The 25533-nt window shown below is 37.3% G+C and overlaps 1 protein-coding gene across 6 annotated transcripts in view; it reads left to right on the top strand.

Moving 5' to 3' along the window:
* ANKS1B (ankyrin repeat and sterile alpha motif domain containing 1B) overlaps positions 1-25533 on the top strand; it is a gene marked incomplete at both ends in the record, with an annotated part of 436397 nt that overhangs the window by 145017 nt on the left and 265847 nt on the right. For 4 of the 6 annotated variants that reach the window (XM_084292214.1, XM_084292213.1, XM_084292212.1 and 1 more), the window contains 2 exons: positions 6563-6699; positions 23227-23407. In XM_084292214.1, the coding sequence (XP_084148340.1) occupies positions 6563-6699; positions 23227-23407 (318 nt within the window). Of the gene's footprint in view, positions 1-6562; positions 6700-23226; positions 23455-25533 lie in introns of all 6 variants that reach the window. The other 2 variants (XM_084292215.1, XM_084292205.1) reach the window with 2 other exon arrangements.

The following is a 25533-nucleotide window of genomic DNA, read 5'->3' as shown; positions in this document are numbered from 1 at the left end:
CACATGCTCCATAGAAAATTTTCAGATATATTGTTTTAGGACTTACACTGAAATCTGTCTATGGGTATGTTCTAAGGTAATGGGGTGATTCTCCTTGCTGTCTTTTAGAATGAATTAATTTTTAGTGAACCCTCTGTAAGCCTCAGTGAGCTCACCATGCCCAAACTCTCTTTAATCCCAAAGAATCAGATTCATATGATTCTTCACATGGGCCTGGCACACTCTTACCCAGTTAGAGGAAGCTTAGCATTGGTAGGAAAGATTCCTTGAGGTACAATTTGGAAAAGTTTCTTAGTCTTATCCTCAGCATGATCCAATATTCCTGCTACAGCTTCCATATTTTTGATCATCTCTGGAAGGAGAAACTACTGGTGTATCTGTCACTCCAGTGTGTTTATAACTGACAAGTGTTCTTTCATTCCAGTTTATGAGGATTTAAAGGGTGATAAGGATTTAAAGGATGATAACTGCCATTTAGGTGAGATTCCCGTTACTGAAGTTAAAAAAAATTAGTTCTTATATCCATGATGAGACCTATGTCAACTGGTTCATTTCTCAGCCAGTCAATGAAATTAGCCTTTCTGGTGGCCATTACCTCTGCGAGAAGACTTATGTAAATTCACCTACTGGTGACTGATCCTCCACAAATAGTACCATTTCCTGATATCTCCTTTTATAATCTTCCAAGATTTCTGTTGAGGCTATGACTGATTTCTGTCTGAGACAGATGATTTGTCTGATGACTTAATGTTCCTTTCAGAGCTTTATGCCTCTTTATAACACATTTGATGTTAAGAGGACATATAACATATAGAGACAAAGGCATTCCAACAGTTTTCTACTGTATTTTTTTTAAAGATAGATCCAAAATCATAGATATTACTGGATTAGATGAGTGCTTTTCTAACAGTTTTCTAATGGGCCAGAAAATTGCATCTGCTAGAACTGATCAAGCTTAGATCTGTCCTGACACCACAATAAAAAGTATTTTGATCCCATACAGCATCAAGCCATTTGGATCTTTATTCACATTTTTGCATTATCGCGGTGCTAGGATCCAAAATAGATGTGGGGTTTTGGCCCACTTTCACATACAGGACATTGCATGAAGTCATCTGCACTGCTGCACTCCCAGCCTGCTCACTGGCAGGACAGAGCAAGAAGCTGAAAAGTCTTGGCTTAGTGTAAGCACTGCTCTGCAACAATTAAAACAACACCATGCTATCAACATTATTCTCATTTTAATCCAAAACACAGAACCAAGTTTCCTCCGAGAAGGAAACTTAACTCTATCCTAGCTGAAACCAGGACAGCAAGTTCAGTTATTATTTGCTCATAATTTCAAGAAAAAATAAATGCTAAATAAATGCTAAAAAAAATATTATTTTTTTGAAAAAAATAATAAAATAAATAAATTTCTTTGGAAAGCAATTTAGTTACCAGCATATAAACACAGAAATTTAACTTTAGGCCCTAAATTTCTGTTCCAAAAATTAGTCTTATTAGATAGACATATATAACACATTACATCACTACATAATGTAGTTTTCATTTCATTCAGAAATACTTTTTGTACTGAAAGGCTGCATCACAAATGAATCACTGAGTAGTTGTAATGTCAGCTATGTCAGTAGACCAATGTTCCTTTCTGTAAAAGAACTGACTGATTCTTACATAATACCCGTTGTGTTAGACACCATGCTAGAGTATATTCATAATTAAAAATATTTTTATGAACAAGGTTGAACTGGATAATAGATAAAACTGGACGCACAAAAAAAGAACAAAAAAATCTTTGTTCACAATTGTATAGTAGACAGTGCAGTGGAAAATAGATTTTGTGAAGTGTTTTTGTCTTGCTGCTTCCTTCCTACCTTTGCATCCTGATAAAAAGGTGCTGTAAAAAAATAAACATATCCCATACTAAATGACTTACAAACTTTTAATTTGTTAAATTTCAAATAACCAGTTATGTAAATTTGTTCTTGTTCAATGCTATTCAATTTCTTTTTAGCATTTTCTTGTAAGAATAGATAAATAACTGTTGGTGAAACACAGAATAACAGGAATAGACCAATAAAAAGCTGATCTGGATTTAGTGGAGTTGATTCAATATTCATGTTTTAGTATAACTAAAATCAATCCAACTGTCTGTTAATCAAAGAAAAAAATATCTGTAATTGAAATAATGCTAGTGTAGCTTGAGTCTAAGAAGATTTTTAAATAACAGTAAGAACAATATGACCTTTAACTTCCAAGCAGTGTTGTGATTTTTATTTACAGTCTTTTGATGTGTAAGGAAAAGGCTAGTGAGTATAGACAAATTGTTCCTCTTTTGTATGAAGGACTACATTATTGTGACCATTGCTGTGGGTACTGTTTACTTCTTCTGTAAATACTTGAAAAATTGGGAGAAATAGCGAACAGAATTTTGAGATGTATTAAGATTTGAGATATGGAATCCTGTCTAATCCTGTGAGAAATTTAGGAATAACCATCTTTTTAGTAAATCCATCAGACGTTTAATGGTAAATGTGATCATGACAGTATGGTAATGCTTTTTGTCCTTTAAAACCTTGTATGCTGAACCAATCAATATACAAACCAACCAACCAAATTAGTAAGATTTGCCAGAATGTAAAACAGCATAGCTATTTTTGTAGTCCACATTATATGAGTCCAGTTAATCCAAAACCTGAGTTTATCTAAACTCTTTAGAAATTATTTTGGTTATTCTGAAATATATATCTATATCTCTCTCTCTATATATATAGATATATATAATTTCGTTACTCTACTTTTTTTTTCTTTGCCTTCAGTAACCATTTTTCAACATCAGAATGACTCCAGTAACATAATCTCTGTGACAGTCTGTCGTGTATGATGGAGGCAGGAAGGAATATCGTTAGAGCATACTGCACTTCAGTAATTTTAACTGCCAGATGATCCCTGGAGCCTGTTGTTATCTGACTTGTACAGAAACATCTCTTAGCTTATTGTAACTTGAGCCTGAAACTTAAGAGAATGACAGCCATAAATACTTCCTTTTTGGCCCTGTACATAGCACCTGTCAGAAACTTGGTACTCTAGCTAATCTTTCATAGGAAAATTCAGTAGGTAAGATCTTTTTGAGATAATAGAATGCAATAAAACTTCCAGTGATATTATTACAGTTACCTGAAGGAAGAAAAAAAAATAGTTTTGTTACCAGCAGAAGACAAAAGAAAATGAAAACATGATTATTATAGCATGTAATTACAGAAGAGAATGTATTTCAATTTATTCTTAATGAAACAGCAAGTACTGTATATATAACCAGAGAAGTCCTCCAAATTGGTTGCAGTAGCTAATTTGATGGTGATATTCTCTGATAGAGCAGACCCAGGTAGTAAATCATTACTGGTTGCCTAATGGGAAGATCCTACTGTGAAAATAAACAGCTGTCCACAATAAAGAAATTGTTTACAAGAAACCATTACATGTCAGATGCTTTATTCCCTTGAGAAAGGACTAAAGGCATGAAATATTGAGCAGTTGGATTTTTTTTTTCCTGGGATGTTTATTTCAAATAGAAATATTGTTTTTATTTTATTTATTTTTATTTTTGTAAAGCTTTATGTTTAGATTCTAAAAGCCAGATGCTTTGTTGTATTACCACTTCATTTTCCTTGGAAGGAAAGACTGTCACTACTATTTTTTGAGATTTCTGCATGTTGTGTGTGTTCCTGAATTGGTTACAGTTTACGTATACACTGTAGCTCAAAAAGTTTTTTCTCATCTCTGTCTAGAAGGCATATAATAGCTCTGCCTCCATGCATGAATATCTTCTAATAAATCTTCATTCCAAGAATATCACTTCCAGCTAGTTCTATGTTAGGACTGTATTTAGGGGCAAAACCTAGTAGTGACCTGTCATTGAATAGGGTCAACAAGAAGCTCTAGATCCCCGCGGAAAAAAAAAAATAATAATAAAAATTAAAATCTTATTTATACAACTTGACCTCTGTTACCTCTGCAGCATAGTTAATAAGTGAGTAAACATAGCTGAGGTGACTGTAGTCAAGAGCTTAAAACAGAATGAAGAAGCAGGCAGAAAACTGTGTTCCTTACCACCAGCATCAATCTGTCATTCTAACTGTCTGGCCTTTGAGAGAGACATCCTCAAGATACTTCCCCATCTGCAAGACTTCCTGATTTCACTTTAAAGGCTTTCATGTGCTAAATAGCTAAAGGGCAGCTGTGCTTAAGCACAGCCACATAGGCTTTACAGTGGAAGAACAGTAACTGAAACCAATGGACTGCTAAAGTACCAGGGAGGTTTTGTTCCTTATAGGTTTAGATATTTGATCGAGACAATCCTTCTGTTTATTTTTCACACAAGTAAGTAAATAAGTAACTACACTAAGTACACTTTGATAGACTCACATGGAACATTTATCCCTCCAGAAGTTATTTCTTAGCTTCCTATGTGGCTCTTGTGTTACTGTGTGTCTTGGCAGCAGTATAATCTGTTGTTTGGGATCTCCATACACAGTGCAGGGTTTTCTCAAAGTAAGTTTCTGATTCCCCAGTTGGGGAGGTTAATTTATCGTTATATTTTATGTGTTTTTTTTTTTGTTTGTTTGTTTGTTTGTTTGTTTTTTCCCATAGAGTGAAACAGGATAATATTTCATATTCTGGAGCACAAAAGGATGAGACTTTCAGCTCAATTTAAATGCTCCTAACATTCCTATTTAACTTTCATCTTCACTATAGGATTTCCAAACAGTATGGAAAGGCCTTGGTGGGGTGTTTTCCTGTCAAGTCCTCACCAAAAATTATTTAGTACATGGTGCTGGAGTTGGCTTTGTTTATTTGTCTATTTGGAATTTGATTTTTTCTTTGGAGTGGATTTGCCCACAAAATGAAAGGATAGACTGGTAATCCACCTCAATTACAAATAAATAGGCTTTCATCTGTGAACCCTGCAGGCTGTCAGACATGAGGTTTGAATGTAATCATCATCTTATTGCAGAGCTGTAGGCAATACAGCACATTGAGGAACATGGCCCACATGTCTTTGTGACCCAGAAAGAAAGGTACTCTATAAATTTACAGGCTCATAATGACCACCATGACCATGCCCAGGCAATGGAATTTTTCCAGAACCTGAACTAAACTATTTCTTTAATAATACAGTTCTAACGGCTTGAAGTAATGTGGAGCTTTTGGCCTCCTGCTGAGTTCTTCTGGTGCTTGGTTACCAATACAGCTGGGAAGTTGTGCCTTAATTCTCAGTCCTCTCTATCATCTGACCTGATTTTCACCAATTTTACTTTACATTGTTCCAACTGCATTAAGAACGTTGAAAGTTAAAAATGATATTCTAAGTCCCTTTAATGGCTCTTTACTGTGCTATAAAGTGATAACAGTATCACAAAACATTTCTGAACAGCTGTTTCCCAAGTACCTGGACATATGTGGACATACATTTCTACGCCAGCTGTAGGTTATCTAGATACGATACTGCTAGAAAGACGGCTACTGTAGTGCAAAGCTCTATGAAGGATGAAGATTTCATATGAGAAGCTTTCTGTGTAACTAATCATCAATGATCAGTTATGTTGCTTATGGTGTTCAGGAAAATTGTGAATGACAGCTACTAGCATGCTCTAAGTCAAGTATGTGTTTTAACTTGTTGATTTGGGTCTTATGTTTTAGGATTTACCAGGATGACAGATGAGTTATATTAAAAAGCCCCCTTTTAAGTCACTGCTGTTATAGTGATAACAGTTGGATTCACAATTACTAATTCAATGCAACAAATGTAATTTTTTTTTTTTTTTTTTTTTTTTTTGTGCTTCATTTTACTTAAGCATTAAAGAGAGTGCTATATCCTGACTTAACATAGAATGAATCATAGAATCATAGAATGGCTCGGGTTGGAAGGGACCTTAAAGCCCATGTAGTTCCACCCCACTGCCATGGGCAGGCATGCCACCCACTAGATCAGGTTGCCCAAAACCCCATCCAGCCTGACCTTCTGCATCTACATCTGCAGAAATGGGGCATCCACAACCTCTCTGGGCAACCTGTTCCAGTGCCTCCCCATCCTCTGAGTGAAAAATTTTCTCCAAAATGTATGCTATAAATGTATGTATCCTCCTAAACGTACCCATTAAATGTATGTATCCTCCCAAATGTATGCATGTCTTCTCAGAAAGAGCAATTGGAACAGGTTGCTGAGGGAGGGGATGGCATCACCATCCCTGAGGGTGTTTAAGGAAAGGTTGGATGTGGTGCTTAGGAACATGGTTTAATGAGTGATGTTGATGATAGGGGGATGCTTGGACCAGATGGTCTTGGGGTTCTTTTCCAACCTTAATGATTCTATGATTAAAAAAAAACAAACAAAACAAAAACGTAGATATACAATCCATTCCTTAGCAAATACATTTAAAATTCAATAGTTTTTTTGAAGTTGAAATTGTGTTCCAAGTAATGCTTTGTTTTCAAAATAATTTTTGATATTAAAATGTATAAAGTATTTGTAAGTTCACATGAATGCTATTTTTATTCACAGATAATGCACCTCAGGTAGCAATTACCGCACCAGGATCTGGTAACCATAGAAACAGCTCTACAGGCCCAACACCTGACTGCTCTCCTCCGTCACCAGACACTGCACTTAAGAACATAGTAAAAGTTATACGTCCTCAGGTAGGTGATCACCAAAAGCATCCTCTTCTTAGTTGTACTTTTCATGTTAAAAGCAGGATCTGATGCATGTATTCTAGGAGGATGTTGTTGCTAAACACATTTATGGATCAAAGATAGATAAACAGAATCTAAAATATTTTCTGTGCTTAGGAAGCAGTCTTGATGACAGGAGAACATAGAATATTTTATGAATGAGTATAAAAAGGCACAGAGAAATCAGTACATTTTTATTACAGCATTAAGAATGAATGAAATCCTTATGCAACTTTTTGTATTTTTATATACTATTGGTTTTCTTCCAAGTTTATTTATTTATTTATTTATTCAGCATTAGTGGTGTATTACCTTTACATGTTTTCTTCCCTTTTTCTGTACCTCTATTTGCATAGTCCCCTAATATTTTATACCTTCATGAGGTTACATACATTCTTTTATAGGAAGCATGAAAGTTGAGAAACAATATTAACTATATACATATTCATGTATTGGTAAAGAACATGCATTAGCACATTAAAACCTATGTGTCCTCTTGTAGTTCTTCATGGATTACAACAATTTATGAACAAGTCAGTAGTACACACTTGCATTTGAAGCAGAAGGGTAGAAAAATTTCTTATAGCTCTTGGTCCCTAGTGAGATCATGCTGTAAAAAAAAATCTTCCTAGTGCACTATGATAGCAATTTCTTTCACGCTAAAGGAAAAAAAAAAAAAAAAAAAAAAGCTGTCTATTTGTCTTAATTTGGAAGTTTTAACATATTTCTTGATATCCTTGGCCTCATCTCTGAGATGTTTTTAAAATGGATAAAACTTAGAACTTGATTCAGCAGTGTAGCAGTAACCAGGCTAGAAGAGTCTATTTTAGAATCACAAGATTGTATAATAATATAGGTCAGAAAAGATCTTGGGGTTACCTAGCACCCTAATTAAATAGGTCTGACAAAGTAAGCTGTCACAACTAGACACTGAATTGGCGAATTGTGAAACTTCATTGGCATGAATCTTTAACCGGAATAACTTCTATTCCTCTCCTACCCATTACTGGGTTCAAATATAACCATCTGTTCTTCATTGCTGATCTGATCTCTGCCACTGGGCCCCTCTGATGCTAGTGGATCCAGGCTTTGCATCGTTAGTATGGTGCATTAATGTGGCACATTGCTGGCACTTGTGTAAGCTAATCTGAGAAGTAAGATGATGGATATATGGTATTTTGATAAGAATGATATAAGGCAGATTGTTTGGGTGCTACATAAGTGAACATGTTACTGTGATGGAAGTGGGCCTTCCTTTCAGTATTCATTGAAGCACACAATTCAGAAGGTCTTAGAAAATTAAAGTTAATTGCTAGGTGCACCTACCATTCCTCTCTGAGGAGCTATTAACATCCTATGGCTGAAACTGTCAATGCACAATAAGTCTAGCCACTGACTGGTGCAGAGCATCCCTCTGTGACACTGCGGTAGTTTGGGTTCCCCCTCCTTGTTTAAATCTAGATTGCAGGGGGTCTAAAATAACGGCTTCTTCTTTTCTCTGTTTATAGTTCTTTCTAGTTTTGCTTGTTCCTGTAGTCTGTCTGTACCTCCCACCATACATCAGTATAGTACTAAAATGCCTCCTTTCCTCTAAACTGTTTTTTTATAGTAGGCGGCAAGCAAACAGAAAGGTATTGGAATATTGTTGGAACAAGCTGTTGTGTGATAGCTTATTGAAAATAGCATTTAAAAAGCTGTTTTCATCATGATACTGCCAACAGATGGACCCAGAACACTGAATGGTGATGTTCGGCTGCTAGTTAACTCTGAATGGATTCAGCAGATTCTGGGGAGCTATTTTCAAATTTAAATCATACCATTTACTGACTCCCAGTATTCTCATCATTCTGCAGAACAAAAGCTAGCTGTGCAGTGTATATGATCAGAACTTCACATTCGATAATCTCTGTCTTTTGTGGGCCTACTATTTGTGCTGACAACAGTAGAAAGACACATGTAGGCAGGTACTCAACGTACATTGTAAATCTATACACTAATATACAGAGAAGCTGAATGCACTACAGCATTCATATCCCATTATGTTTCTCATTTCTCTGTGTGTTTTATGGACATGCTTTCAGTACTCCTTTACTTTTTCTTTCTTTCTCTCTCTTTTTTTTTTTTTTTTAAACCTATTTATTAATCTCCTCCCCCAAAATATCAACCCAAGAATTTAGACAAAGAAGTTGTAGATTTGCAATGTGATGTTTGTAAACCATTAGTGCTAATTCTGCCAGAGTATTTCATTCCTTTATTCCATGCCTTTTGCATTAATTTACATTGCAAGCTCTTTGAAGGTTAATACAATGGGTTTCTATTCTTGACTGACCTCTCATCACTCATGTAAAATTAATGAACAGCGATACACAATGCATACAAAATAATTTTCTGTTGTCTGCCAGGGCTTCTGTGCACATTAACAAAATAAGCAGACTTTAAATAGTTGCATAACAAGGATCACATACATTTCCAAAACAGCTTTCACTCTTTTCCCCTTCTCATACATCTTGTGCATCCAGCACAGGAAAGTGCCAGTGAGATGTCCAATGAAAGGCAGAATTGGGAACTAGCAGCAACTAGCTTTGCATTGGGCAGGTTTTGGTAGCTTCGATGAAATTGCCAGCGGAATCTGGTGTTTCAACATATATTGTTATTTTCACTTATAGCATCACATTATTTTCCTGGAGGGTTGTGTGTATATTACCCCCAGTAACAATGAACACCACGTTAACCACTCTCTGTGATATGTATAAGCAGCAGCAGAAGGGACCAAAGATTCCTGCCTCCCAGCAGGCTGGTGAGGACAGGTGGTGGCAGAGAGTAGAAAAGAGAAACCTGGCAAGCTGGGCTTGGAGGCACCTAAGACTGTGTGCCAGGTCACATGGTGGCAGTGTATATACATGCTTCAGCACATGAGGGATTTTGAATATATTCCTATGTATGTGAAGTTCAGCACAACACAGTGGCCTCTCTGCTCTCCTCTTCTAGAAATTCACAGACCAAACACAGCTGGCTGGGGGCCCTGATAGCTACATCTGCTATGTGGGGTCCCTGAGAAAGGAGGGAGGCTGTGATGCTGCACTGCCAGCCCATGGGGTGAAAGTACCATATGTAGGAAGTATGAGACAGGAACAATCTTGTACATAAAGAGTGAATCCTGAGAGGTCTGGATCATGGAAAGTTAAGGGATTTCTCAGACTACACAGAAAATTCAATTTTTCCTTCCAGTTTTCCCATAACCTGGCCTTCAATTCACCCCTTGTACTAAAAACATATCCTCATAAAACCTGGCTGGAAATTTCTCTTTTCTTCTCATCTTTCACTACATTTTTGGCAATTAATCCTTTCTTCAATTAGTTATGATGGAGTTTGAGTTGAGAAGCCTTCAATTTTTTGTGACCCTCCCACTGCTCTCTAAAATCTATCTAAAACTCTCTTTGGGTATGTTTCAACTATTCAGTTCAGTGTGCTATTACTAAAGCTGTAGCCCAGTTTCACTGAACTGGTGTTTCTCCCTGGCACAGTGCAGCACCCTGGAGAGAGATTAACTCATATCTCAGAAGCAGCATTAAGTTCAGTGCCACAGTGCCACCCACCTCTGCTGCTCCAGTCCTAAACCTCGCTCATTTAACAGTAAATCGGGATCTGTGTGCTATGTTGTCTGTCCACCTCAGCTATGGCCACTACCTGTGATCTAGCATTTTGCAAACGTGCTTTTTGTTTTCAGAGTTTCACAGGGTCTGTAAACTTCTGCCACATAGTGCATAGGTCAAAAAAACTCTGAAAGAGGTTTTGTTGAAAATTTATATGCATGCAGATAAGTATATGCAGCTAAGAAACAGAATTTAGTATAGTGTTTTGAATTACTTGATACCTTTTTTTCCAGATTGTCCAGATAAATCTTGGTAAGTTTTAACTCATGAATTGCTGTTTAATGAAGACTTAGAGAAAGGAATACAGTTGCAAATTAAAGACTCATGCCTCTGTGAGATATACTAACAGGACATGGGAGAAAAAAATAATAGATGTGGTTGGAGACCAAGCAGGTTAATGCACTAAATAGAGTCCTCTGAAATTTTAGGCTCTCCTGATTTTTAGTGTAGATACATTAGCACGTATAGTAAAATATAACATCTTACCAGAACTGGAATTTTAGAAAGTGATAGTAAAATTGAGTGTTCTGACATAATTCCTATAGCTTTCTATCTGGATGAAGCCTGAACAAAGCTGGGTTGCATATGAACCTTCATATATTCTTAGTATTAATCATAGAAATGAATAAGACTGTCCTTATTTTTACTTATTTATATCTATTATTTATTTGTATCTATTACTTATGTCAGCTCCATTTGAATAAATAAGCTATATACATAGAGCTCCTTTTTTACTAACAGACTTTCTTTTGCCAGAGCTGTGCACTTGGGAGTCATTGTCTAGTTGTCATAAAATTTAATTCTAACTTCTCACCTTTTAAATCCTAAATTTATTAAATGTGATCCAGCATTTGCATATTCTCTTGTAAATATAAGGTATGCTTCAAATGGCTAACTATAGGTGCAGCTTTTAATGTTGAAATGTGGATTATATAGAAGTGACCTGTATTTTATCCATCATAAATTACTGCTGTCCCCATTTTATGTGAGGCAAACTTCCTACAAGTGTTGTTCCAATAATGTAAAGAGGGCTTCTGATGGAATGACAAAGGAACAGAGATTTTACTCATCTCATCCTTGCCTTTTTTATTTGAAGATCTGCAACAATTTATGTATTTACTTTTTTTTTTTTTTTTTGGGGGGGGGGGGAGGGAATTGGATGTGCTGCCATTATTCATTCATTCATTCATTCATTCATTTATTTATTTACTTAGCTCTTTAAACAAAGTTACAATTCCATCTATGGTTCATTGTCCCTCTGGCTAAGATGTCTAAGAGTATAATAGAAGATAATAATGTAAATGTTAGAGAATAAATTGCCTCATTTCTGAAAGCAATAATTGAAACCTGCAGGACATCTGCAGTCTCTGATAGACCTATCCTACCTGTTTGGGCTATGAGGTGTGCCTTGTCTAGAGTACAACTATTTTGTGCATATATAAGTAAGCATGGTATACTTATTTAAGTGTAGTACATGGCATAAGGAAAGATAGGGACCGTGACATTCCACCCCCAGTGGCCTGGGCATGAATTGAAAGATTCACAGGACATGTACTCCAGAGCCTCTCCAGTTGACCTAAAAATTGGCAGTCACTTATATTTAAGGAAATTAAGTCTCATCCTTTTTGCAGGTAGGCAGAGGAAGTCCTTTGAACTACTACTACTACTAATAATAAATTATACATATATATAATTTCAGCTATCTCTTTAAAACCACTGTTCCAGAAAATCACTTTTCCCTACGGTGAAATAACCCTGTTTCCTCTCCCATGACACTGGCCAACTGCAGTACCCCCAGTTCTTCCCAAACCACTGACCACTATTGTAGTGTTTCAAGTTCTGCTTCCAATGTTCTACTTCGCCCCATTTCTCCTGTACTTCTGACACCTTCCTATATCACCTATCCATTTCTCTGACCATCTGAGCATGTTGCTGCTCTGAATACATGCACATACATGTGGCAGCTCTAATTGCTTTTGCTGATGGCAATTTCAAGGCACAATTTATTTATTTTTTTTTAGTGGAATTTTATAAGTGTGCACACCAAAGATTGGGCAGATCAAGAACGGAGTATGTTATTCATTATGAAGATAATATTAACAAAGTGGGAATATTTCATTATTATATTTGAAAAAGAATGTTTGAATGTTCATTACCTTGTAGAACCTTTTAACTTTCTGCTTTGCAACCCTTGTCACAGTTAGCTTGCAAGGTTAGAAAATATCAGTGAAATCCCCACTGAAGGCTATTGCACCTGTGTACCAAATGAATGAGAATTCTATTATGCATTTACTAAACATGTTTTGCAATACAAAAAGTTTGCTTTCTTAAATTTGATCACAAAAAGAGGGTTGGGAACACTGTTACACAATAAGTTCTCACCACACACCTTCTGAATGAGATCACAGGACAGATGGGGGAACTTCTTTTCTCCTACGAGCTGCTTTCTGTGCTCAGCCTAAGCTACCATGCACTCAGCCAGCCAGGGAATAACCACAAAAATCTCCTTGGAGAAGTACTGCTCGTGATATAGAATGTTTCCAGTTCAGTTCACACTCCATGTTTTTGTGTGTTTGGTGCTGGAATTCATACACCCATATGCACTGTCCATGCTTAGCAGAAAAGAGAAAGATGACTTTAAAATATTTTATTGAGAGTTACGATTTTGTGGGGGATAAGCCCCATATGTCAAAGCTAAAAGCCACCTCTGTGTACATGATATTATGAAGTTTGGACTATCTTTGAAAGGTGATGAACATTCCCACAACCCACTAAAACCTGAATGTATTCTATTGTCCACAGATGGACAGATTCATACTTCATATCTCTGTCTGGTCTGGAAATTTTTCCTGCAATATATAGTGTTCTCAAGGTTATATAGCTACATTAAGGCTGCAAGCACTTAAAGGTAGTTGACAGCAGTCAAAAAGGTTAATTCTAGGTATGTAGATTTTTCAGAAAATTATCTCTAAATATGCTTTTGTTTATAAACCTTTAAAGTGTCTATGCAAATCCACTGCAAACAATTTGATATCTTCTCATTCTAATGATGTTGAAATGAATAAACAAAGAAGCAAATAAATAAATAAAGCTCCTAAGCAGCCCTAAAAAAGAAAACAAAGACGGAAAAGATATACTGTCAGTGCCATTAAGATGTGATTAGTAATTCATATATGCATTACTGAAAATAGGACAGGCATGATAAAATTCTGTTATTTCAGAATACTGAGTACCAGATATAAAAGAGGATATGGTTAGAGTTGCCTTACAGAATGGATTTTTTATTTTTATATTTTAATTTTTCTGTATTGCTGCACAATTAATGGGTAGAAGACATTTAACAGCTCCAGAGGAGGATATTTTCAAAAAATTTCCTTAGAGGATAATGGATATTTTGTGATCACTTAATAACAACTTTAGCCAAAATATTATTAAAGAGATTCATTGCAAAATATCCCCTTTGTCACGTAACTATAAAACATAATTCTATTTGGACTATTTTAATTAAAGCTGAGATAATATGAAAATATAAATACATCTACCCAAGACACAGTACTAATGAAAATAGCAAGCAGTATGCATGAGTGCATTAAATCACAGTTCAACAATGTACTGAAGCGCAAGACTAACTTAACACAGGAAAATGCTCTTTATTTTAAGGAGTGTTGTGCTTTAAAAATATTACTTCATTTTCTTGGTAAAATTGGTCGTTTATCTGGAGAACTTCTCTTGGCTGAGTTTCCTGGTTTAATATAAAAATAAATGATACAGAACAATAGAAAATTTTTCATATCTGAATTTGTAACAGTCCAAGCTGGTGAAATACTGAGCGTAAAGATTGGATACTGAATGGTAGGTATGTACTTTGACACTAGTGAATTAAACAGTGTCAGAGAATGTCTCTGAGCTCTGGAAGGTAGTCATCTATACTATATGTTGAATTCTTAACACAGTCTTTATACAGTTACGGAGCTGTACAATTCCATCTCTTCAAAATTGTCCATTGTTGGGCCTAATTTGGAATTTTAATGGGCCAAGGTCCATTCCAAGGAGGCAGATTTTTTTGAGGACCCTTCTCTGAAATTTTAATAGTTTTAATAGCAAGAGCGTGAACTAATCCATACCAGTTGCCCTGCCCTACTATATATATGTTTGGAGATGACAATACATTCAAAATTATGAAGTTTGAAGCCATATCTACAGTGCTATAATGGGTATCCACCAGATTCATAGCATTTTCCTTTGTTTCTGTGTCGTACGGGGCAGTTTTGAGAGTTTTGAGCATCTTACTTACTGAATAATCTTTTATCATCATCAGAAAATGCAGCACACTTTCACACATGCATGCTACCTGTAGCATGCAACTTAAAAAACAGCTATCACCTTGACCCTTCAAAATTTGTAATATGCAATTAATGATACAAGTAATTTTCATAATCTGTGGCTCAAAATGGGATATTGCTAACAGCTGAAAACTGAGCTTTTCTTTTTTTTTTTTTTTTAATTAATTAATTTATTTATTTTTAAGAAAAGGGCCTTACAGCATCCATTTTCCAGGTGTTTCACTTAAGATAACATTTTCTTGTCTATAAAAGCTAGAAATTTATATAAATGAGGAACAATACATTGTTCTTATTTGTCAAAATTATTTTTTACAATTTGGAGCTTATTTCAAGCAATGTTTTCTAGGATAGGAATAATGGAGTATCTTCAGATTTTAGTCAGAGAGGGAAACCACTGCAAAAGTGTTATGGTTTTTAGTGTTAAAACTACTACACCTCACAACCCACAGCTGTGATATGGTTGCAATTAAATGGAAAGTAAAAGCCAAGGGAAGAGGAAACTAGGAGAAGAACCATTCTTCCCCTTATTCATTCCCAGTCTCATTTGTCATCTAAGACAAGAGGTAAGATGAAAGGTAGCAGCAATCCCCTGATTTTCAGTAATATACTCCAGTGGAAGACATCTAAAGGAGGAGCTAGTAAAACATGCACAGAGAACAGAAACACAGGAACAGAAAACACTGTGCATATATGGTACCTAGTCACATTGCATGACTTTCTAGCCACAGAGAAAAGAGCTGTGTATGTGCCTTGAATGTGTCACAGATGGTGAGGTGATCAAAGTGTGCTGTTAGGTCATGGAGACTATTGTAAAGAAGTATGCACTTTCTGCTCATGTTGGATGGAAGAGGTGTCTTTCCCTAAACAGAAAATCAAACAATTTTCTAGTACTTTCAGAGTGCCATTAAAAAGTAACTTAGTTTTAAAATGTGTTATACTATTAGTAAGGGATTTACAGTTTAAAAAAAAAAAAAAAAAAAAAAAAGGCAAGAAAAAAAAACACCTACAGTGAAACCATTTTATTTTTATATCTGTGTGTGTGTTTTTCTAAATTCTCATGATCTTGTAAGCTCCCTGTTGTGGCTGCTTGGGATATATATGTTCCAGCCACTGTGTAATTTCTGCCTTCTGCTCTTAAACTAAATTAAGTTGTTGAGAAATAAAAACAAGAATGTCAAGATGGGTGTTGAAAATGCCTATATTTTATTTTTAATTGTAGTTGTATTTGTAATTTAAGATTATATGAAATGAAGTAACAGAAGACTAGATTACTTTGTTAAAAAGACAATGCATCTTCAGCTTGTTTAACATAGTATGTTGAGGCTTGACAGAATAATTGATTCAGGAGTACAGTAGCAGTTCAGTGCATTCTGTCACTTTTAGGCGACATAGATTAATCAAATCCAGATCCATCAGAATCTCCAGATTTTGCAATTTCAAAGCTACTTGATCATTGGTGATGGATGGTGTCCTTTAGGAGTCTGTCTTGGGACAAGCACTGTTGAGTATCTTTATCAACAACATAGACAAAGGGATCGAGTGTACTGTCAGCAAGTTTGCAGCTGAGTGGTGCAGTCGATACAACTGAAGGAAGACATACCATCGAAAGGGACCTGGACAAGCTAGCCCACGTTGGCCCATGTGAACCTAATGAGGTTCAGCGAGTCCAAGTGCAAGGTGGTGCACCTGGGTTGGGGCAATTCCAGACATGAGTACAGATTGGGAGAACTCACTGAGGGTAGCCCAGCAGAGGACTTGGGGGTTCTGGTGGATGAAAAACTCAACATGAGCCAGCAGTGTGCATTTGCAGACCAGAAGGCCAACTGAATCCTGGGCTGTATAAACAGAGGCGTGGCCAGCAGATCGAGGGAAATGAATGTCCCCCTCTGCTCTGCCCTTGTGAGGCCACACTTGAAGTGCTGCATCCAGGTCTAAGGCCCCCAGCACAAGAAGGATGTTGATCTGTTAGAATGAGTCCAGAGAAGGGCTGTGAAGTTGGTCAGAGGGCTGGAGCAGCTGTCCTATGAAGAAAGGCTGAGAGACATGGGGATGTTCAGCCTGAAGGGGAGAAGGCTCCTGAGAGACTTCATTGCATCTTTTCTTTTTTCGTAAAAGAAATTGGAGAGAAACTTTTTGCTCAGGCAAACAATGACAGGACAAGAGGGAATGGTTTTAAACTAAGAGGGGAGATTTAGATTGAGTGTTAGAAGGAAGTTCATCACTCAGAGGGTGGTAAGGCACTGGAACAGGTTGCCCAGAGAAACTGTGAATGCCCCATCCCTGGAGGTGTTCAAGACCAGGTGGGACGAGGCCCTGGGCAACATGATCTAGTGGGTGGCATCACTGCCTATGGCAGAGGGGTTGGAACTAGATGGGCTTTAAGGTCCCTTCCAATTCAAGACATTCTATGATCTTAGTTTGGATCCTATAAGCCAAGTAACTTTTGGCACCATCCTTAACTGATGAGAATTAATCAGGCCTGCTGATTTCTGCAGATCAAAACTGAGTGACTGTCCGCCAGCCTGATGCAATCCCATTTACCACAACCTTTTGAGCCCTGCCTGTCAGCCAAGTGCTTACCCATTGTATGATGTTTTTGTTTAGCTGTACGCTGGACTTTTTGTCCAGTAGAATCCTATGGGAAAGTGTGTCAAAAGATTGACTGAAATCCAAAAAGATCACATCAGCTGGTTTCCCTTGATCGACTAAATGGGTGATCTTATCAGAAAAGAAAATCAAGTTAGTCAGACAGAATCTACCCCTTGTGAACCCATGTTGGCTGGGACCAGTGACTGCATTGTCACACAGGTGCACTTTAATAACTTCAAGGATAATCTTCTCCATAATTTTACCAGGCACTGATGTGAGACTGACAGGCTTGTTGTGCCAGGGTCTTTTTTCTTACCCTTCTTGAAAATTGGAACAAAATTTGCCAGCTTCCAGTCTACTGGGACCTCTCCAGATTCCCAAAACCGTTGAAAAATAATTGAGAGAGGTCCCACAATGACATCAGCCAGCTCTCTAAGCACAATGGAATGAATCCCTGTTTATTTCTCATACTGCGAGTGTTTATGTAGAAGCACTTCAAAGGCACCTCATTGTACACAGCACCTTCTGAGAGAGGTGTATCCCATCTGGTGCCAGCAGGGCTGGTGTTGTGTAGACCTTCCTGTGATCAACAAACCCAAAGTTCTGCTCATTGCACCAGTCTTGAAGCTACATATTGATGTGCAGAGTCTGCTTGTCAACAGCCCTCCTAACAGAAGGACAGAGGCAAACACAACCTGTGCCCCTGATCCTTTAACCAGTCGCCCCAAATCCCTAAGGTCCCTTTTGATCACTCTCAGACTTCTCCTTGCTCCTTTGCCATTACCAGCCTGAAAAAACAGTAGTGGGTAGTAGTCGGTGGACCGTACATGGCGAGTGACTTTCCTGGGAATGTCTCTTACCTGAGCCCAAGGCAGGCAGCAGACTTGCCTGTGGGTTGGGTCTGGATGGCATATTGGGCCCTCTGTCCGTTTCAGAAGGGTGTCCCCCATGATGATAACCCTTCTTTCTTGACAGAAGATGCAGTGATGTGGGGGGTAGATTGCTTTGCTTTAGGCACCCCTTCCAGTTGGGATGGGCTTTCATCTGCATCATTGTTTCGACTGTTGTGTTCTAGAACCTCATAGCTGCTATATAAGGGTAGATGGGAAGATGAGGTGGGCAGGGAGAGGGCTCGCCTACCACCCTAAGCAGCAACCTGCTTCCATTCCCCCTGTTGGCCTATGTCCCTTCCTGCTGCCTGGCGGGATGGGGAACTTCTCGCTTCTGTGTGGCAGCTGCCTGGCGAGATCGATGAACCTTTGTTATTTGTGTTGTGGCTTGTGAGTCTGTATCAGAGAGGGTAGAGTATGCTTCCACCAGTCAATTTCCCTCTCTGACTCCCTGATGCTCCTTAGCCTACCCAACTCTTTCTGAAGCTCCACCACCAGGCCGAGCAATTCTTCAAGCTGGGCACACCTCCCACAAGCATAGCCACCGCTGCTGCTGTCGGACACTGACAGAAGACTCAGGCGCACCTGCTGCCCAAGACCTGGATGGCTGCATGTTTCCCCAAGACCTCTGTCTGGGTGACTGTGGCTGAAGAGGCTGCAAGAGATGCGGAGGCCATGTTTTTCTGCCTAGTGGATACCATTGCCGGGCTCTTCACAAGCAGGTTACAGCCACCATTGGGAAAAACTGTTGGAAAAGAGCGGTGAGGGTGCCCCCGCCACTCGCGCTAACTGCACACACTGCCGCGCTAACTGCGGCGTCCTGCCCTGACTGAGCCAACCCACACTGTCTGCCTGTCCTGGTCACTCGAGCTCCCTAGGCTCTGCCTCTGTATGGCCAGAGAGGGGGTGCTGCTGGCTCCGCACATGCCTCCTCAGGGCCCTTGCGAGGGCTGCCAAGCCCCGGCGGCTCCATCGGCTGTTGCGAGTGGCTTTGATGCTGGAAAAAAAAGCTCTGCCTGCCTTGGTCCCCCGTTCTGCTGCAGAACACGTATACCCCAGAACCGATCGCCTCGGCGACTGGTTGCAATACCTCCCGTGGCACAATCAGAGGCCATTCTCTGTACAGATCTGTACTCTGCTCTAGTGAGGCCATACCTCAAGTACTGTGTTCAATTTTGGGCCCCTCATAACAATATGGACATTGAAGCCCTGGAGTGTGTCCAGAGAGGGGCTACAAAGTTGGTGAACAGCCTGGAACACGAGTCCCATGAGGAGCAGCAGAAGGAACTGCGGTTGTTTAGTCTGGAGAAGAGGAGGCTCAGGGGAGACCTTATTGCTCTCTACAACTACCTGAAAGGAAGGTGTGGGGAGCTGGGTGTCAGCCTCTTCTTGCAGATAACTAGTGATAGGACTAGAGGGAATGGCCTCAAGTTGTGCCACAGGAGGTTTAGGTTGGAAATTAAGAGAAATTTTGTCTCAGAAAGAGCAGTCAGGCATTGGAATGGGTTACCCAGGGAAGTGGTGGTGTCACCATCCCTGGGGGTGTATAAGGAAAGGTTGGACATAGTGCTTAGGGACATGTTTTATTGGTGGTAGGGGGTGGTTGGACCAGATGATCTTGGAGGTCTTTTCCAACCTTAATGATTCTATGATTGTATTGAGTATATCTCAATTGACTGTAATGGGAGCTTAGTTACCTAGTGTACATGTAAATAGCTATGTTATAAATTTAGTTATCTAAATCTGTAGCTGAATTTAATCTTAACTGTAGAAAAAAAGGTGTGAACTGTAGTTTAGAGAATGAGAAACAGAGGGATGCAATCAACATAAATTATTTTACTGTGTCTCTATGGCTTATCAACTACACACATATACACAGGCACAAATAGATGTTATAAGCAACAATTTTTTTGAGGTTAATTCACTCAGAGAAGAGAAGATCTTTACACAGAATCTGTGCTTAATTGAACCATGTTCCTCACTGAAACACACTTACTCCAACGCCCCAAAGAAGAAAATGAAAGAGATGCATGTGCCATTATATGTACCATAAAGAGAAACTGTTAGCCCTCAATAGCAGAATATCATCCCTGCTTGCCTATCTGATATTTTCAGTGTTCTTCTGTGACTTAACTTTGCACTTGATGAATTTGTGCTCCCAGATATATTTAGAATATATTAATGAACCATTAGCATACTTTAACAACAAAACATTTTACACAACCCAGCAAAGGAGCAAAAGCCTTCTGTAGTTAGCTACAAAAGCTCAGATGTAAGATGCCTCAGTAATTATGTAGAGAAATTATTGGCACATGTTGGCAGATGAACCTTGTTAACTCCAAACAGTAAATCAGAAGTGTTATGCTGCAGCGTGCTAGAGCCTGCCTGAGGTTATGTTCAGAACCCTTACATTGGAAAGACATATTAAACTGAGATATGTTGAATTAATAATAATAATGTCAAAGCCCAAAATAATATAGGAAGTATTTTGTGTCACCCAGATCAACAGATGGTCGCATGATAGCACGAAGAAATAGAAAGCATATTTCAGCTTCTATAATTATTTTTTGAAAATCACTATAGACATATTTTAAAATCACTAACCCATGTATCCAGAGAAAATCATAACTACTTATTGATGGACATGTTTTTTAGAAGTTAGGAGCATATGCATACTAATCTGGTCTGTAAAACAAACTTCAGAATATTTTTTTCTCCAGATACTTCTCCAGGTGTTTTTGTCAGACTCTTTAATGTGACAGTAGCTTGCAATAGTACAGTGAGGAGTAGTGAAACACCTGATCATCCATAAATTAGCAGAGGGCTATATGATGCATCAGATGCTGTCATTCTGACTCTAAGAAAGGGGCACACAGTTGAGGCAGTGGTTAGAAACCTGACTGGACAAAGGCCAGAGAAATTGTTTATGTACCTGCTTGGGAGGTTTAAGCCAGACCATCCCAGCTGCCCTTTTGGATAGGAACTGTCTTAGTTTAAGAGTAACCAGGATCCTGCACATCATGTTGCTCAAAGTGTCTTTCAGCTCAAAAGCTGAATTCCTGCAAAAGCACAAAGACACGTTGCTTGGAAAAGGGCCAGCAACATTTTTCTAAATTACCAGAGATATTTTTTGCTTTTAGAAATAATTAAGTCATTGATGAATTTGTTGTCTAGCAAGTGTGCAGCTTAGGTTTAATAACACATGTGAGTATTTTTGGCCTGATAAGAGACTTATTTTGGCGTAGGTCCCAAACAATGACTTTTAACCAGACTGTTTGATGTTGGAAGCTGGCCTTGTTCACTGAACTCTCCCATGAAATTACTGGCCCTAGGAATCGGCTTTTCAAAGCAAAAAGCTATCTTTAATTATTAGTAAAAGTAAATTCCCTTAATAGACCATAGATGAGTTCCAGATGAATGCCCAAATTTACCCTTCACAATTTTTATCAGTCTGAACAGGACACAGTTATTTCCTATGGTGCCCAACACAACTTTAAAAAACAATCAGTGTTATCCAAACCCAAGTCTATTATTATAATTATTATTATTTTGTCAGACATTCCAATAGAAATTGTACATTTTTAGTGAAAGCAGCCTAGTTCTGTATTTGTAACATAAACATTGCAGCTCTCATAACCTAAAAATGAAATAGACCACAAACAAAATTGAAAATTACTCCACTGGGATAGATTGTATTTTAATAGGTAGTTCTAAGTAAGGAATGGTGAACAACTTCATGGTCTAGGGAAGATCTTATTGCTCCTGGGACAATAATTTAGTCTTGACACCAGTAAGTAGCAAATTCTTGACCTTTACAAATATTTGGTCCTGCTAAGCTTAACATATTGCAACAAGGCAACATTTATTCTCTTTCTCTATTAATTTATTTGCAGTTTTAGTTATCTTGGGCAGCTGTTCACAAGATATTTTTCCCTGTCATGCAGGGAAAAGTGTACAGACAACTGTACCCCAGAATGCAGGACCTCCTCTATTTTGGAGAAGCCATGTAATGTTTCAGGTCATTGCACCTAAAGCAGCAAGGAGCATCAAGGCTATTTAGTGTGTGGAGCCATATCAGTGCTGCAGGTTAGCAACAAACTACTTATCATGATGTTGCAAACCATTAGTGGTCTGTGGCTTATAGTCTATGACTGAGAGCACTATGGTGATGTCTATATTAATAAGAAGTGCGGTGCAATAGGAACAGATCTGTGGAGTGAAAAAGTTGTTGTTGACCTGATTTTCAAATGATACAGATTTCATGGGTTTTACTTTGGACTAGCTTTAGCGTAGTCTTATTGTCGAAAGGACATAAGGACCTGGAATTATACAATCCTGGAATGTACTTATGGTGTAGGTCCACCCAAAAGTTACTAATGAGTTACCAATGCTCTGAGGCTGCTCTGCAGTGCAAAGTATACTGCATTGAGTGGGATCAATCCAGAAGTTTACTTCAGAAGTACATGCTTGATAGAAACTAGTATAGATGCATTCCATAAAAATTATTAAAAAAAAAAAATTCCATGTATGTTTTTTTTTGTTTGTTTGTTTGTTTTTTTTAGCTGACATTAAGTTAGCCCTTCAAAAATTGGATAAGCAGTAGAGGGCTGCTTTTGAGTAATGAGTGCTTGGTATTATTTTGTACATTTCTTTATAAAGGCATAAGTAATCTAATTGTTTTTCAAGATGTATCCAGCAATGCAGCTGGTGCAGAGCTACTTTTGTAGCAAAAGATGATACCAGTTACATATGAGGTTGTGAAGCCTTATTTTGAATTAAATTGATTAGAATTAATACACTTTTTTTTTTTTCTAATAAAGATTAATACAAATTTTGAAACAAATTATCTCTAATTCACTGCAGCTTGTTGTATGAAAATGTTTTTACTAGTATAACCTTTTGGGCCAAATAAAAACAGTAAAAAGACAGAAACTCTAAGTAAGTTTACTAAATGTCAAGTGATAAAAAATATACATGAATAAGTATGTATTTTTTACTCCAAACTTCTTTTTCTTATAGCCCAAGCAGCGCACATCAATAGTATCTTCTCTGGAATTTCACCGAATGAATCACAGCCATGACTACTTTGAAATCAACTCATCCATCGCCTGTACAAGTTTTATTTCTACACCTGCAATCAGTCCACCTAATTATTCCTTTGGATCTCTGGAAGACAGTGTTGAAGAGAGAGAACTTACAGGTATTGAAAGAAAGCTTACTTTGCCTATCAACAATAAAACTAGTTCTGTGGGCTTATGCTGGAATTGCTGTTGTCTTCAGTAGTGAAATACATTTATTATAAATATACATAATTATTCCTGAATTTTTAATGAGACCCCCAACTAAGGGGTCTCATTTAACATGACCTATAATACTAAAATACACTGGATGTTCTATTTTGAATAAAACCAACTCTGTTGGTTTGGCAACTTGTTGCTAACTCTTGTTGGCATCTCCCAGATGGCATCTCAAATGCCTGGAACTTAGGTACCCTATGTTTGGAAATTACACTGATTCAGATACTCATCTACTTTCATCATTGTGTGGTCAGCATATTTAAAATGAATTTAAATGGGAAAAGTTAAATAAGAAATCATTATGTAGACCTCAATAAAAATAAATTAAAAAAATAAATAAAAAAGGAAGCAAAGATTTCTAAGTAGCCTGACTTTTTCTGCAGTAGTACTGGGATTAACTAAAGCAAAACTTAGGTGTATTGGCTCTGACAGTAAGAATTGCATAGAATTATAGTGTGATTGTAACTGTGAGGATTTTATATAGATAGATAAATTTATATAACGAAAACACTTTAAAAAGAATCAAAATCTTTTCTTCTTCACAGAACAGAACTTAAGGAGCAAGAAAGTGTTAATAAACCATGCATTTAGCTACTTCTGTCCCTTCATATTTCATAAAGAAGTTGTTTTATTTAGGTTAAATCTATAGCAGAAGACTTTAGTATTTGGGAATGCTAGTGTACTGAAACAGCTGTCTCTGATAGCAAATTTACATGACCTGCAGATGGAGTTATTTCTTTTAAAGGGATACTGTATTTAAGATATAAATAGATTACTATAAAACAAATTTAGTATATATTTAGTACAAACTTATTGATAAGCTTCTGTACAATTTTTCTTCAAATGATATGAATCCTGTACATTTCTGTTTGGTAGGGTTTGAAAATTCTGAAATCTGTAGAACTTAGTGCTTTAAAATAATCATAAAAAAATAAATTTAATAGTTAAAGGAAAACAAAACTTTATTGTTAAAGAACTGTCTTGAAATAAGCCAAGAATGAACTTTGTTATGAAGAAAGAGTTAAAACGTCCAGAAAGCATTCATATTTATTTTCTCGTACTGGCTGTGACATTATCTTTGAAAGTAAAAGAATGTGCCTAATTTCTTGGTTATAGCAAAACTTTTCAAGCCTAACTGGAAATAATTAATTTGAATGGTATCTGGGGTCATTTGGTTCTTTCAGTCAGGGGGTTCTGTTTCTGCTGTAAATTTTCTTTAGTAATTACAATTTTATTTCAAGTAGTTGAATCGTACTAAATACATCCTGATGCTTAAAAACAAAATTAAGAAAACTGAAAGAAATTTCACTGGAGTCATAAAGAACTTCTCCAGATTTCTGCTGTTGCACAATTATGTTTAATTTCTTCACAATTTCTGGATTTGCTTTCATTTTGTCTTGTTTGGTTATATCTACAATGGATTGTGTTCAGTAACTTGTAATCACCGCATTTCATATGATCTGAAACTGGAACTGTAATCTTATGCTCATTAGAACTGTACTTTTCTATTATGGATGATTTGATTTATGGATTGAGTGGAAGCTAAATTTCCTTTTTTGTCTCTGAAAAGCTAAGAAAAAATAACAAAGGAAAAATGACTGAAGTTCTGGCCATCTTTTCTAAGCTTTTCAAGAGTACAATTTACCATAAATAAATCATTAATTTACCATCAGTAAATGAAATATTATAGTAAAAGTGTGATCCTCCATTCTGAGGTAGTTTATAACCTAAAATTATTTAAAAAATAGCAGATTAGACACAGTCTTAGTCTGTGAAATGAAAAGACCAAGGCTTTATTTTTCTCATCATTGAGGTTATTTTGATTCCTTAATCAAAATAGATGATGCTCGATTTCTGCACAAGACAAAGGATGCTAACTTGTATTGAGAACAGCAAAATCCAGAAAGAACAGATAAATATTGTCTCTCTTAGAAAAGTTGCTGAGGTTTGTCTCTCACTTGGACTATTAAAAGCCAAACCTTGAATTATAATGCTTTGCAAGGAGTAGCAGAAGCAGTGTTCTCTACTG

The sequence above is a fragment of the Netta rufina genome (genome assembly GCF_964035555.1).
Source record: "Netta rufina genome assembly, chromosome: 1".
In the NCBI taxonomy this organism is placed as follows: Eukaryota; Metazoa; Chordata; class Aves; order Anseriformes; family Anatidae; genus Netta; species Netta rufina.
Note: the sequence above shows the minus strand (reverse complement) of the source record. Positions and strands in the feature narration are given on the sequence as shown.